The following is a 14,658-nucleotide window of genomic DNA, read 5'->3' as shown; positions in this document are numbered from 1 at the left end:
TGGCTTCAAACCCCAATCCTCAGAGTTCAGGCTGCTTAGTAGCTACTATTACAGGAGTAAGTCACCAGCACCTGGATGTTGGATATATTATTAAATTTTTTATTTAATTATTGGCTTACTGCTTCTTTTCAGAAAAATCTAGAGGATGTATTTTGTCTCACAGTCTATACTTTTACCTCTAGAGATACAATAGTTCATAAAACAGAAGTCAAAATGAGAATTATTCTTTGAAAATTAAAGTCACACAAGTAATGAGGAATGTCATAAAAGTAGGATTACAAACTTCACTTTGTATTGTTTGAACAAAATCACCACATCACATATAGAAAAACTGTTCATGAAACATATCATCACCTAAATTAAGTATCATCAGCCATCTACATTCCCTGAGTATAAAGTACATAGAACTGAGGGACAGAATTAGTCTTAATATAGTGTGCATAATGCAAGTTTAAAAATACACATTTCCTTTCCTGTCAATGTACTGTATCAAGTTCTTTCTTTTTACTTTTTCTTATTTTTCCCTCTGGTTCATTACTGGTAGTCACTGTTTTTGGTTCTGGTACCCTGCATCTCGTATATATGTTTATCTGATTTGGGGACTGGAAGGGGAATTACAAAATGGTGAAACAAGGACTAAGGGTGAACCAATGCAACAGTGATATTCACAAGACACTATGCTGGAAATGAACCTTACAACTTTAGGCAGTGGGGGGAAAAGTTGAGGGGAGGAATAGTGGAAGAAATTAAAGGAATGGAAAACAATGTTTGACAACAAATGCACTTCCTCATGTAACTGTAACTCCTCTGTACAACACCTTTACAGCAAAATTAAATTATATTTACACACACACACACACACACACACACACACACACACACACACACACATATATATATATATATATATATTTCTGGTACAATAATGAGCAATTGCATTTTTAAATCTTCTATTTTCATCCCAGAAATTTTAATCGCCAAAGTCCTTTCTAATGAATCTGGATGATTATACATATCCCAGACTATATTATTGTTTCCCTGTTGTACAGTAAAAATCACTGCATAGTTCACTCATCTTCAAGAAGCTTTCTATTAATCTGATTCTAATCTCAGAGACTATTTACTCTGATATTTTATGACTGCAATAAAAGAAACCAATTGCTGCACAATCCACTGAATAGACCACATCATCCTCTTTTACTAAAAATCTGTGTTTATGTTTCTTTAGAATTAGATCATGTAGACATTCTTAATCCATCTATAGCTAATATTTTACCCCACAGTTTCTCCATGGATTTTTGTCATCTCTAAATTTCTCAAAGTATAGATCAAAGGATTCAACATGGGAGTGACAACTGTATAAAAAACAGCTAGGGATTTGTCAATAGGCAAGTTAGAAACAGGTAGAACATACATGAAGATACAGGGCACAAAAAAACAGGACAACCACCGAGATGTGGGAGCTGCAGGTGGACAGGGCTTTGAGCCTCCGCTCCTGACTGTGAGTCTTACTATTGTTCAGGATGACACCATAGGAGATGAGGAGAAAAGGGAAGACCACCATACAGGTGGCTCCATCACTGGCAACCACAGTGAGGCCCATGACATAGGTGTCGGTGCACGCAAGTTCCAACAGTGGGTATATGTCACAGATAAAGTGGTCGATGACACTGGGGCCACAGAAAGAGAGGCTGTACATAATGACAAGTTGAACAACAGAGTGTCCTAAACCTCCAACCCTGGCCACCACCAATAGGAGGATGCAAACTCGACGATTCATGATGGTCAAATAGTGCAGTGGTTTACAGATCGCCACATTGCAGTGGGAAACCAGCCCAGGCAGGAAAGTCCATGAGACTCCTATCTCCAATAAACCACCCAAAAACTGGAAGTGGCGCTGTGGCTCAAGTGATAGAGAGCTAGCATTGGGCTGAAGAGCTGAGGGACAGCCAGAGGTCATGCTCCACAACCGACAAAAAAAAATATCAAACTACTTTCTTTAAAGAAACTTACTTAAATAACAGAACTAGATGCTGCTACATATGAAAAAATGTTTCAAATACTCTCTAAAGTTTATTCATTTTACTGTAATCTCATGATAAATATCTGCATAACATTTTAATGTTTTCCACTTTTACATTTTTTTCAGTTATTTTCTGAATACCTTTATTACACCATGATGTATTATTCTACAACATTTTCACATTTTCATTCTGTAAACCAGCTAACACTACAGCTATTAGATAGACATGAGAAAATATTCCCAGTGCTATATCCTGATACTTGAAACTTCTATTGTAAATTTTGTTCAAATTGTAATTATTAAATGTTCTTTAAACAGTGGGTTTTTAAATCACAGTAAAAACATCATTCCATCTTAAATTACATAGAAACCCAAAAAAGACATCCAAAAAGAAGACAACGTATAATCAGAAAGTAACAAAGTGCTTCCTAAAAGCACTGAAGAGTGAAATCAAAGCAAGAGCCAGAACAGTATGGCAATTCCCAGCCCAGATGCTAGCTCTAGTTGCAGTTTTCTTTCTCAAGGAAACTCCATATATCTTCCATACTCTCTGTTCTAACCTACATTCCATCCAACAGGGTCTAGAGTTCTGATCAACACCCATTTGCTAATGTCAAGTTTATTGTGGTATCAACTGTTGATAAGGTTGAACATCAACCCCACACTGGTGACAGTGTAACTTAGGAAAGGAATGAAATCACAGTGAGAATGTAACTTAGGAAGGGAATGAAATCACAGGAAAACTCTGTGTGATATCTAACAGGGAACAATCCAGATGACCAATGACTAAACAGATGCATAATCTGGATTTACAGGAATAGTACACAGCAAGGAAATGAAGGGTGACATGGAATTACATGCTCAAATCTTAGAAAATTAATATTGGCTACAAAATAAGCAGAAACTATATACCACACAATTTTAATAAATTAAGAAGTAATTGTGTTTGAATTACATATGTTAATGTTACATAAATATATAATTTAGCTATTTTAACTATACTGAGGACTAATAGAGGAATGCAATAAAGAGTAATCTGAGAGCATGTTCAATGATCTGGATAATAATCCATCTAAGATGTTACAACATTTAAAACAAATTTCATGTATTTATAGATATACATACATTATAATGTTACATTTGAAAATACAAAATTCTCAATATACATCATCTGTTAGAGAAATAATCTCAGTATAAATGACAGCCTTACATCTTTTTATTTATATGTCCATATCTGCTACTTTGTATCCTGTGATGAGTGAACATTTGGACAATAGAAAATAAATTGCACTATATCTGCAATTTAGCCAAAGTCAGTACATGTCTGATGCTCTTCCAACAAAGGCAAAATATAATTAACTATGCAAAATGACAGGCATGTTAATTTGCTTCATTGAGTAAATATTTTTTATCTATATGCATCATATTTCATAAACTGTACATTTATTTCCTTATAAATGGTACAATATCATTCTTTCTGAGAGAATAGAATTCCACTGTGTCTATATACCATATTTTCTTCATCCATTCATCATTGAAAGACATTTGATTTGATTACATATCTTGACTATGGTAAACAATGCTGCAATGAACATGGTTGTATTGATGGCTTTAGTGTGACTTGGTTTGTGTTCTGTTGTATAAATGCCCAGAAGTAGAATTGCTATATCATGGGGAAGCTCTATGTTTAGTCTTTTGAAGAACCTGTGTACTGCTTTGCAGAGTGGTTGCACATAATTCCAATCCCAACAACAGTATAGTACCATTCCCTTTTGGCCACATTCCTGCCAGTATCTGTCTTTGTTTCTTCTCCTGATAATGACCATTCTAACTGGAGGTGAGGTGGAATCTCAAGGTTGTTTTGACTTTCTTTTATTTTATGGTCAGAGATGTTGGACATTTCGTCATTTGTTTATTGGCCATTCTTATTTCTGGCACTTGGAAAAAATTATACTAAGTGAAGTAAGCCAGAACTGAAGAAACATAGTTTGCATAGTTTCCCTCATTTGTGGTAACTAGAATGTGCCTGTAAATCTACAAGTAAACACACTGAAGAGTAAAACATAAAATAAATTATACAGGGCTTGTAAATTATACAGGGCTTGAGACATTCACGCAGTGAAGCTAAAGGAGGATATTCTTAGGAAATGATCACAAAGGCTCAATAGTTATGTGCCTATGGTAATATAAAATTATATCTATCAAGAACTGCACAAAATGGAAACAAGGATGTTTTTTCTTTTATTGCTGTTTTTGTTTTCTTATCTCTTCTCTTGTTTGTAAGTTTATGTTTGGGAAGCTCAGAAATGGTAGGACAAAGGATGAACAAATAGAGCAATGACTAGACACTATGTTGAAAATGAACCATACAACTTGAGGGGAGGGGATGTTCAGGAGGGAAAACCTGGGAGAAAATGAGGGAATGAGGTGACACTGTTCAAAAAGAAATGCACTCATTACCTGACTTATGTAATTGCAACTTCTCTGTACATCACCTTTACAACAGAATTTTTTGAAAAAGTTCTAGCATAAGTTTATGATCAAAAGGAAGAGAGGGATCTGATGCAGAACATGCTATGGTATGACAGATTACATAAAGATATATTAGTATATGATTGATATAATCATAACAGTAAATGAATACAATATACAATGCATGTGGAAAAGTACCAATGTCACTGCTTTTTTAATATTTTGGTCTAGAGTTGCTTAGTAGATGAACGTTATGGTCAATGTATTCGCCATGCTGGGTGACTCATTTACTCATGACCTGATGTGACTTTTCTTCTCCAGAGCTTCTTCATGGCATTTGTCATCTCTTTATTTCTCAGAGTGTAGATTAATGGGTTCAGCATGGGGGTTAAGATAGTACAAAACACGGCAAATGATTTATCAATGGGGAAAGTCATAGCAGGTCTTGCATACATGAAAATACAGGGAACAAAGAAGCAGACAACCACAGTGATGTGAGAGCCACAGGTGGACAGAGCTTTCCGCCTCCCTTCCTGACTCAGGTTCTTCAGAGAGTGCAAGATGACACCATAGGACATCAGTAAGAACAGAAATGCAATCACACACATCAAGCCTCCATTGACCACCACTAAGACACCAGTGACGTAGCTGTCAGCACATACAAGTTCCAACAACGGGAACATGTCACACATAAAATGATCAATGACATTGGGGCCACAGAAAGGGAGCCCATAAATAGTGCTGAGCTGAATTATTGAATGCAAAAACCCTCCCACCCAAGACATGACTAACAACAAAATACACACCCTTTGTCTCATGATGACCAAATAATGCAAGGGCTTACAGATGGCCACGTAGCGGTCATAGGCCATCACCAGTAGAAGACAGATCTCTGACCCACCAAAAAGATGTTCTGTAAAAAGCTGAATCATACAAGACTTGAAGGAGATGGTTTTCTCCCCAAAGAACAAGTCTGAAATCAGCTTAGGAGAAATAGATGATGAATAAATAATATCCACAAAAGATAAGCAAGCGAGAAAGAAGTACATGGGTGAATCCAGGGTCTTACTGAAAGCAATAGTCATGATAATGAGCAGATTTCCCACCATGGTCATAATGTAGAAGAGTGAGAACATCACAAAAAGTACTTTCTGTTCCTTTGGATTCTGGGTGAGACCCAAGAGGACAAAGTAAGTTACATTGTTCCTTGGTTCCATATATTCTCTTACTTGAGCTGATTTCAACCATTTACCTATAAGAGAATGAGAAGCTTTTTAGAAGCATTATAATCTTCCTCTTCACCTATCCACCAATAATGTATATGCAGCATGTACTTGTGTCAACCAGCCTTCTGTTGACCCTGGGCTTGCCAAATTGAGTGAGATAGGGTTCCCTCCTCAAAATTATTCATATGTAAATATAGAGCCAGACAATTAAGTTCAACTCAACAAGTGTCTCTGGAGAAGTAGTACTTCAAAGAAGTGAGGTGAAATGATGGAAACAAGGAATTCTATAAAAAGATTTGTTATTCATAAAATCATATGTATGTTATGTTATATATAAAGTCATATGTTATATATATTATATGTGATATATAAAGTCATCAAGATGTAATAATGAACACTCATTTAAAATAATTTGCATAGTTGGACACACAGGCTAAATAATGAATATTACTAAGACTATACATCAAAAATCACTATATTATATGCTAATGCTGCTACTTTTAAACAATGTTGTCAGAACAATTGGCATAATTCAATGGGTAGAGCACCTGGATATCAAGGACAAGATTCTGAAATTAAATTCCATCAAATCAAAAAGAATTCAATAAACACATAAATGAATGAATAAGTAATAAAACAATGATTTTTCTTCTTCCCCTTTCTAATAACTTGTTCCTCATTTCCATTTGTGACTTCACAATAAGCATCTCAGGGTTTTTATTCCTGGAAGCACTTTTTTCATGAAGGTTTATGCATTTTCTAAGACTAAGATGCCTTCTCTGTGGCTCTCCTTTTTTCTTTCTGAGTTCCTTACTAGAGTCAATTTTTCAGTGTCTGAGTTTCTACCAACAGGCTCTTTCTTCCATTAATTAGTAAACTCTACCAGGTCAACTCAATACATCTACTCCTAGCAACCCCCATGTTTTACATGACTATTACCCCCTCTCTCACCCCCACTCACCAGTAGTATAAGCTGTGATCTTTTGCTAAAACAAAGTCACACCATCCAGATAGTCTAAACAATAATAATGTGTTGTCTGAATTGTATATGCTAGAAATTCAAAATCAAGTATAGACACTGTTGCTTCAAAAATTGGTGAGAAGAGCTGTTCTAGGTCCTTCTCCTTGGTTTGTGAATTACCAATTGACTTTTCACATATCCAAATTTCTGCTTCTGATAAGGACAGCAGTCACACCAGATTGGATGCTATCCCAATGACCACGTTTTAATTTGGTTACAGCCACAAAGATCTCATCCCTCAAAGTCACATTCAGGGCCACACTTCAGTGACTCATGCCTGTATCTTAGCTACTCAGGAGGCTGAGATCTGAGAATCACCATTCAAAGTCAGCAGGAACAAAGGAGGAAGCTACAATGCTTGATAAGAAATGTACTCATTATCTTGCCCATGTAATTGTAACCCTTTTGTACAGTATTTTCACAATAAAGGAAAAAAAAGTCAGCCAGGCCAAGAAAGTCCAGGAGACTCTTATCTCCAATTAGCTACCAGAAAACAGGAGGTGAATCTGTGACTTGAGCAAAATAAAAGCTCACAGAGTTCAAGCCCCAGGACCAATGTATACACACACACACACACACACACACACACACACACACACACACACACACACACAGTCATACTCCGATTTCCTGGAAGTTAAGAATTTAGAAAAACAGACAAATGTCAAATCGTTCCATGTAACACCATGTGTGAGTAATAATTCTGAGAGTCTCAGATACCCAATCCAATCATGGGAACCTTGCAGGGTGTTTACTTTTCCTAACATATAAATGCATAAAGCATAAAAATAGTAGTTATGGAAAACCTTCATCATGTTGTGCCAAGAAAATCACATTTCCAGGCATCCCTGAGTACCCGCTGTCTTACACAGGCTCAGATTCTACCCAAGGGTTCATGTCCTCTCAGGGCAGAAACTTTGAGATTCACTAAGGAAATACTTTTTGCCAGAAATCTTCAACTTTTCCAGAGAGAATTATAATCCCTTAAGATATAACATGGGTACTATTTATTTTTCCTTTTTTATTGTCCAGGTGATATACAGAGGGGTTACAGTTACATAAGTAAGGTAATAAGTACATTTCTTGTCAAACTTGTTACCCCTTCCCTCATATTTCTCCTACTTTCCCTTTTCCCCTCTACCCCCAAGTTGTACAGATCATTTCCAACATATTGTCTTGTGTCTATCGCTGTTGCATTGGTTCCCCTCTTGTCCTTTGTCTCACCATTCTGTTGTTCCCCTTCCCTTCCCTTATTCACATAAACATATATACAATACCAGGGTACCAGAATCAAATACAGTGACAACAAAGGATAAGGCATAGGGGGATGAACATACAAAAGAAAAAAAATCACATAGTACATTAAAAACAACAACTTCTTGTGTCCATGTCTTGGAGTTCATTTTTCTTAGTGTTATCTTATATGGTCATATGTACATAGCTATTGAGCTATTCTGCTTATTGGCTCAGATTATCCTAGACATATCTTTAAATAGTTGCACTAAGGATTTGCCATTCAACAAAGCAGTCTCTGATTACAATAGATTGTGGTCAATGCGAACCCTTGTGAACATTCTTACCCCTCCCTCCCAACCTCCCCTTCTCTAATTTTTCTTAGTTCTTTTTTTTTTACTGTATTTTAAATATATTCACCATATGTATCATATGCAACCTGCACAAGTTTACCTGCAGCTGTTTTCCAATATTTTGATTCTTCTTAATGCATAATTTCCTATGTAATGAAAGTCAGCCTCTTACATAAGAAAAATGGAAAATTCCAGCTCCTTTGGGAGCTTGTTTGCATTTTGAAGGACATTTTACCTCACTCTCAAGGTGCTAGAGATCTGTCTTCCATTCAAGATACACACAGAAGAGAAGAAGATGAATGATTCCTTGAGGATATATTTGAAACTACAAGGCTATGTTTGTACATTTTCCATGATCCTGTGCATATTTCAGGAAATCATTATTGGCATTTTAAAGCTATTTCAAAGGAATTACATGGTACAAACTGAAAAGTTACAATATTTCATATTAGGATAATTTATCAAAACTGCCCCCCAATTCCTATGTACACATAGGAAGATAGAAACTGTCCTTTTTAACAGGGAAGCTTTTCATTCATAAATTCTTTTCTGGTAACTAAAGAATAACTCATCAAGCTAGTTAGCCTATCGCTTCAACTCTTCTCCCCTTGTGTGTTGGCATAACCTAAACCTTGCACCTGAGAATTAGTCACGTTCTTGTGCCTTGTTAAGATCGTGCCTTAAGCCTACTAAAGCATTTTCTGAAATAATGTGTCACTTAGACTGAGGCTAGCATCTGCCATCTACTTGGACAAAGATTGCTGAAGGTTTTATAATTTGTAGCCAATCCTACAACTGGCATATATCCAAGACAGGTTCTTGCTTAATTAAATTCATTGGGATTTCTCACCAATTTTAAAAGAAAATCTATATGTGAGGATATTACTCGGTCAATTTCATAACTAATGTCAAGAGAATGAACTATTTCAGAAACACTATATAACAATTCTCAGTAAAGACCAAAGTATCAGCCCAAGTAATTTGTTAAATAAGATGTTTATCAGCTACTTCCTACTTTACCAGAATAAATGATATTTTTATGTACATTAGTTTGTAGAGGAATTTATTTATTTATTTTTCTTAATATATTTTTATTGTAAAGATACTGTACAGAGGCAGTTACAGTTACAAGAGCAAGGTAATGAGTTCATTTCTTATGGAGCATTGTTATACCCTCCTTTGTTTTCTTCCCTACCATCCCTTCCCTCCCTACCTCCCTAATTCCCCCCTCCCCTCCCTCCCCCCACACAAAGTTATAAAGTTCATTTTCAACATACTGTCTTGTACATCTCATTATTACAATGTGTCATCCTGAATCCTTATTTCAGCATTTTGTTATTTCCCTTCCCCTCCCCAAGTTAGAAAAATGTATATATAAGATACAGGACACTAGAATAAAATACATTGAAAACAGGGGCTATTCTATGGGAGAAGAACATGCAAAAGAAACAAAAAAATCACATAGTACATTATAAGTACATTAAAAACAACAGCAACAAAGATAAAACCTCTTGTGTCCCTATCTTGGGGTTCATTTCATTTAGCATCAAGTTATATGGTCATATGTACATAGCTTTTTACCTCTTCTGCTTGTCTTAGACATATACTAGTTATTGCAGATAAGGGAAACCACGAGACCCAGGTTTCTTTGAGTCTGGCTTGCTTCACTTAATATAATTTTTCTGAGACTTACAATGGAATTCTATGCCTCCATCAGAAAGAGGAATTTATTTTTAATGCATTTATGCCCATAATTTTAGCTACTCGGGAGGCTGAAATCTGAGGATCTCAATTCAAAGCCAGCTAAGGCAAACAAATCTGTATGACTCTTATCTTTAATTAACCAACAAAAAGCCAGAAGCAGACATGAGCTTAATATTGAGCGAGAGAATAAGGCCTTAAATCTAACCCCATACACACCAAAAATGTAGTTATTGTATAAGTAATAATTCTCTGTTAATTTATTTTGATAGTAATTAAGAGGGTCTATTTCATTTCAGAGTCTATGCTATTGTCAGGAGATATACTAGTTGGTAAAAATAGAAACAAAAATAGTCTAGATATAGTATTTGTACAATACTCTAATCAAAGAGGTATGTCATTATATATATTTCTAAGCCAGTGAAAAATACGATCTTAAAATAAATCCTAGTGTAAACAATGAACTTTGGATGATAATGCTGTGTTCTTGAGGGTTGATTAACTGTAAAATAGGTCTCACTGTGATGTGGGACATCGAAGCCAGGTGTTGTGGTTTAAATATGTCATGTGTTAAATATGTGGTTTAAATACCTCATGTGTTATCAACACTGCAAAAGCTCCCTCCTGCTGATAATTTCATGCTCATGAGCTTCACAAACTTAAATTCCTGGGCCAAATAAACCTATCTGCTATGTATGCATGCATGTATGTATGTATGTATATAACTCTCAAATGAAACTGATGTAATATTAAATATCAAACTATTAAAATGAAAAATTATTAAACTATTGTACAAAAATCATCACTGGCAGCACCCACAAATTTATTGAATGTGTTTGGACACATTCACATCTATTTTAGTTTCCTTCAATTGAAAAGAATACAAATCTTTCTTCTAAGTCCCATTTCAGTCTCTGAGGACAAAATCTAAAAAGGTGGGGTTAGCCTTTGTCTTTACTTTTTTTGGGGGGAAGGTCTGGTCGTGGGGCCTGAACTCTGGGCCTGGGCGCTGTCCTTCAGCTCTTCAGCTCAAGGCTAGCGCTCTACCACTTGAGCCACAGCGCCACGTCCGGCTTTTTTCTTTTTTGCTTATGTGGTGCTGAGGAATTGAACCCAGGGCCTCAGGCATGTAAGGCAAGCGCTCTACCACTGATCCACCTTCCCAGCCAGCTTTGTCTTTACTTTTAATAAAATAAAAGCTTATGTGCTGCATTTATCTCCCAGAAATACTTTATTGATGTCATTCTAATCTCAAAGGAAAATTAATCTGACTTTTATGATGGACTTGAATTAAAACAAGCATCTTTATAGAATTTCTTGAGTAAACTACATCATCCTGGACTACAATTTGCTGCCACTTTGTTGCTTTACAATTAGTACTTTGCTCCACATGTAGACACTCATATTCTCTCTGTAGTTAACAGGTTACAACAGAGATTTTGGGTAGCATTTTTCATTTCTGAGTTTCTTAGTTATATATCAAAGGAGTGACAACAGTACAGAAAAGAGTTAAAGATCTATCAATAGGAAAGTTGGAAACAGGTCAAACATACATGAAAACACAGGCAACAAAAACAGAACAACCATCGTGATGTGGGAGCTGCAGGTAGACAGGGCTTTCCTCCTCCCCTCCTGTGGGTCTTCAGATGATTCAGAATGATGCCATAAAAGATGAGGAGGAGGATGAAGACCACCACTGGAAACCACAGTAAGGCCTATGATGTAGGTGTCAGTACACACAAGTTCCAACAGTGGATACATGTGACAATCAATGACACTGGGGCCACAGAAAGGAAGACTGTTTACAAAGATAAACTGAAACACAGAGTGTCCAAAATCTCCAGCTCAACCCACTACCAACATTAAAGATGCAACCCCATTGGTTCATGGAGGTCAAATAGTGTAGTGGCTGACAGATGGCCACATAGTGATCATAGGCCATCACCACCAGAAGAAAGACTCCAGCACCACCAAATAAATGCTCTATAAAAAGCTGATCCTTTGCAACAATGAGACATACAAGTCATTATGTTGAAAAAGAACTTTACAACTGTGGTGGGGGAGGAGAAGGATTGCATGGGGGGGCAGGAGGACCATGGGAAGGGATGCAAAGGGGAAACGAAGGAGGAGGCTACAATGCTTGATAAGAAATGTACTCATTATCTTGCCCATGTAATTGTAACCACTCTGTACAGTATTTTCACAATAAAAATTAAAAAAAATTTAAAAAGCTGACCCAGGCAAGCTTGGAAAGAAATGCTCTTTTCTTTCACAGAGTAAATCTGTAATCATCTTGGGAGAAATCAAGTGGAATAAACAACATCCATGAGTGACAGGTGAGCAAGGAAGAAGTACTTTGGGGAGCCCAAGGAGGGGCTGGAGGTAGTCATACCCACAATGAGCAGCTTTCCCACCAATGTCACAATGTAGCTGGGTGAAAATAGTACAGGTACTCCATTTTGCACATCATGATCCTGGGTGAGGCCCAGGAGGATAAATTCTATACCATTGTTTTCCTGTGCTGTCTCTTACTCTTCTCTAAACCTTACATCAGAGATGAGAGTTCTGGAAATCTAGACCTGCCACCAGATGATGAATAGAATTATGATCTTTTGTGTCCTGGTGTATGTCTTCCTTATATCTTGTGTATGATGAACCCACAGTATGCATTTAGTTTGTATCTAATGAGCTTACCTTCCAATGAGTCCAACAGATATTTTTGTCGATGATCCACCCTGAGGTTTCCTGGTTAGATTATATGTACAAAGTTCTGTCTGAAGGGTTCCTTGTTTCTCCATAGAGAAGAGTAGGCAAGTATGTATGTCATTTGTACACTTTGGTTATGCACATCTGCAAACATGTATAGAGAAGATTTCTCCTTGTATGAAGCCATATAATGGTGTCAATGAACCTTAAATATATTAGCTAACATGCATTCTGTCCTTTAGGTTGCCATATATGTGAAGAGTAACTTTATAATATGTTTACCAACAAAAGTAGTAGTCTCTGTACTGGAGCCTTCATTTCTATGCTCTAATATTGAACTGGTGGAGGTCTTGTCATACATTTCTCCAAGGATGTCGCCGTTTATGGGTCTCTCATTAAATCTCAAGTCTGAGTTGGATTTTTATCAGGTGACTCAGATAGTATTTGATAGTGCATTTCTGCCTGTGGCAATTACTTTATCTGAGTCAGGTTCGGACTTCAAAGTAGCTATCATTTGATTCATTTCATCCTAGTCTTTATGGGTTCTTAACATATTTGCATTCATTAGCATGACTTTTAACAAAGATTTTCAACTGACCAAAAGTAACCCATGGCTAACTGACTACTGCATCAACATCTTGCATACATGCCTAAACCTGTGCAGTGATGGATGAAAAAGACAAACAAAAGAGAAACAGAAAAAATGGGATATTATTTTAATAGGGAAGTCTGCCTAAATACTCAGATCTAAAAACACAACTTCAAGGTCTATAATCCAAAAGCAGCAAATTCAAAGTGCAAATCCATAGGTGATGTGAAAGGAAAAGAATTGGGGATATTTTCTAAATGTAAGCACAAATAAGTCTATTTTTCACATTGTAAATAAAGCTTTCAGACTGGATAATTTTTTCATAGAACAATAATCTGCAACTTTGGAAGTGTAACCCTACCTTTAACTATTCTGTTGATTCTTCTGATATTTTCAAAGTAAGATGACAAGTTCTTTTTTTAATAAATTTTTTTTACTGTGAGAATACTGTATAGAGAAGGGGTTACATTTACAAGACCAAGGTAATGAGTACATTTCTTATCAAGCATTGATGTTTCCTCCTTTGTTTTTCTCCTACCATCACTTCCCTCCCATCTCCATAACTGTACTCCCTGCCTACCCCCCCATCCCCGCCTAAATTGTAAAGTTCTTTTTTTTTGGTCCGGTCCTGGGGCCTGAACTCTGGGCCTAGGCACTGTCCCTCAGCTCTTCAGCTCAAGGCTAGCACTCTACCACTTGAGCCACAGCTCCATTTCCAGCTTTTTTCTTTTTGCTTATGTAGTGCTAAAAAATTGAACCCAGGGCCTCAGGCATGCAAGGCAAGCGCTCTACCACTGAGCCACCTTCCCAGCCCAGTAAAGTTTATTTTTTTGTCATAGCGTCTTGTACAACTCGTTGCAATGGGTCAACCTGTACCCTTGTTTAAACATTTTGTTTTCCCGTCCCCTTCACAAATTATACCAACATCAAATACAGAAAAAAAGGGGTTATACCATGGAGGAGGGACATACAAAGCAACAAAAAAATCATGAGGTGCCTTATAAATACCTTAGATGCAATAGCAAGAAAAAAACCACTTGTGTCCTTATCTTGGGGTTCATTTCGCTTAACAACATCTTATCTGACCTTTTCTCCTTTTCTCAGACATATACTAGTTATTTCAAATAAGGGAAACCATGGGACCTATGTTTCTTTGGGTCTTGCTTACTTCACTTAAGTTTTTCCAAGTCTTTCCATTTCCTAACAAAAGGGCAATGTCATTCTTCCTGATGGAGGCATAGAATTCCATTGTGTATATATACTACATTTTCTTGATCCATTCATCTACTGAGGGGCATCTGGCTTGCTTCCATATCTTAGCTATGGTAAATAAT

General features: G+C 36.6%; 1 protein-coding gene and 2 pseudogenes across 1 annotated transcript; all 3 read right to left on the bottom strand.

The window, feature by feature from the left end:
* Positions 1-1,235: 1,235 nt before the first annotated feature.
* LOC106001133 lies at positions 1,236-1,828 on the bottom strand (annotated as a pseudogene).
* Positions 1,829-4,782: 2,954 nt separating this feature from the next.
* On the bottom strand, positions 4,783-5,712 carry LOC106001170 (olfactory receptor 4A47-like). The gene has a single exon (XM_013036301.1). It carries the CDS (start codon positions 5,710-5,712, stop codon positions 4,783-4,785), a length of 930 nt encoding a protein of 309 aa, XP_012891755.1.
* A 5,717-nt stretch (positions 5,713-11,429) lies between these two features.
* Positions 11,430-13,258, bottom strand: LOC106001132 (annotated as a pseudogene).
* Between the last annotated feature and the right edge of the window lie 1,400 nt (positions 13,259-14,658).

This window comes from Dipodomys ordii, unplaced genomic scaffold, assembly GCF_000151885.1.
Source record: "Dipodomys ordii isolate 6190 unplaced genomic scaffold, Dord_2.0 Scaffold270, whole genome shotgun sequence".
NCBI classification, from domain to species: Eukaryota; Metazoa; Chordata; class Mammalia; order Rodentia; family Heteromyidae; genus Dipodomys; species Dipodomys ordii.
The sequence above is the reverse complement of the archived record's forward strand: the minus strand, read 5'-3'. Positions and strand labels throughout refer to the sequence as shown.

Coding starts and splice junctions, on each gene's coding strand:
- LOC106001170 (XM_013036301.1), bottom strand. CDS start 5,712: ATGGAACCAAGGAACAATGTAACTTACTTTGTCCTCTTGGGTCTCACC.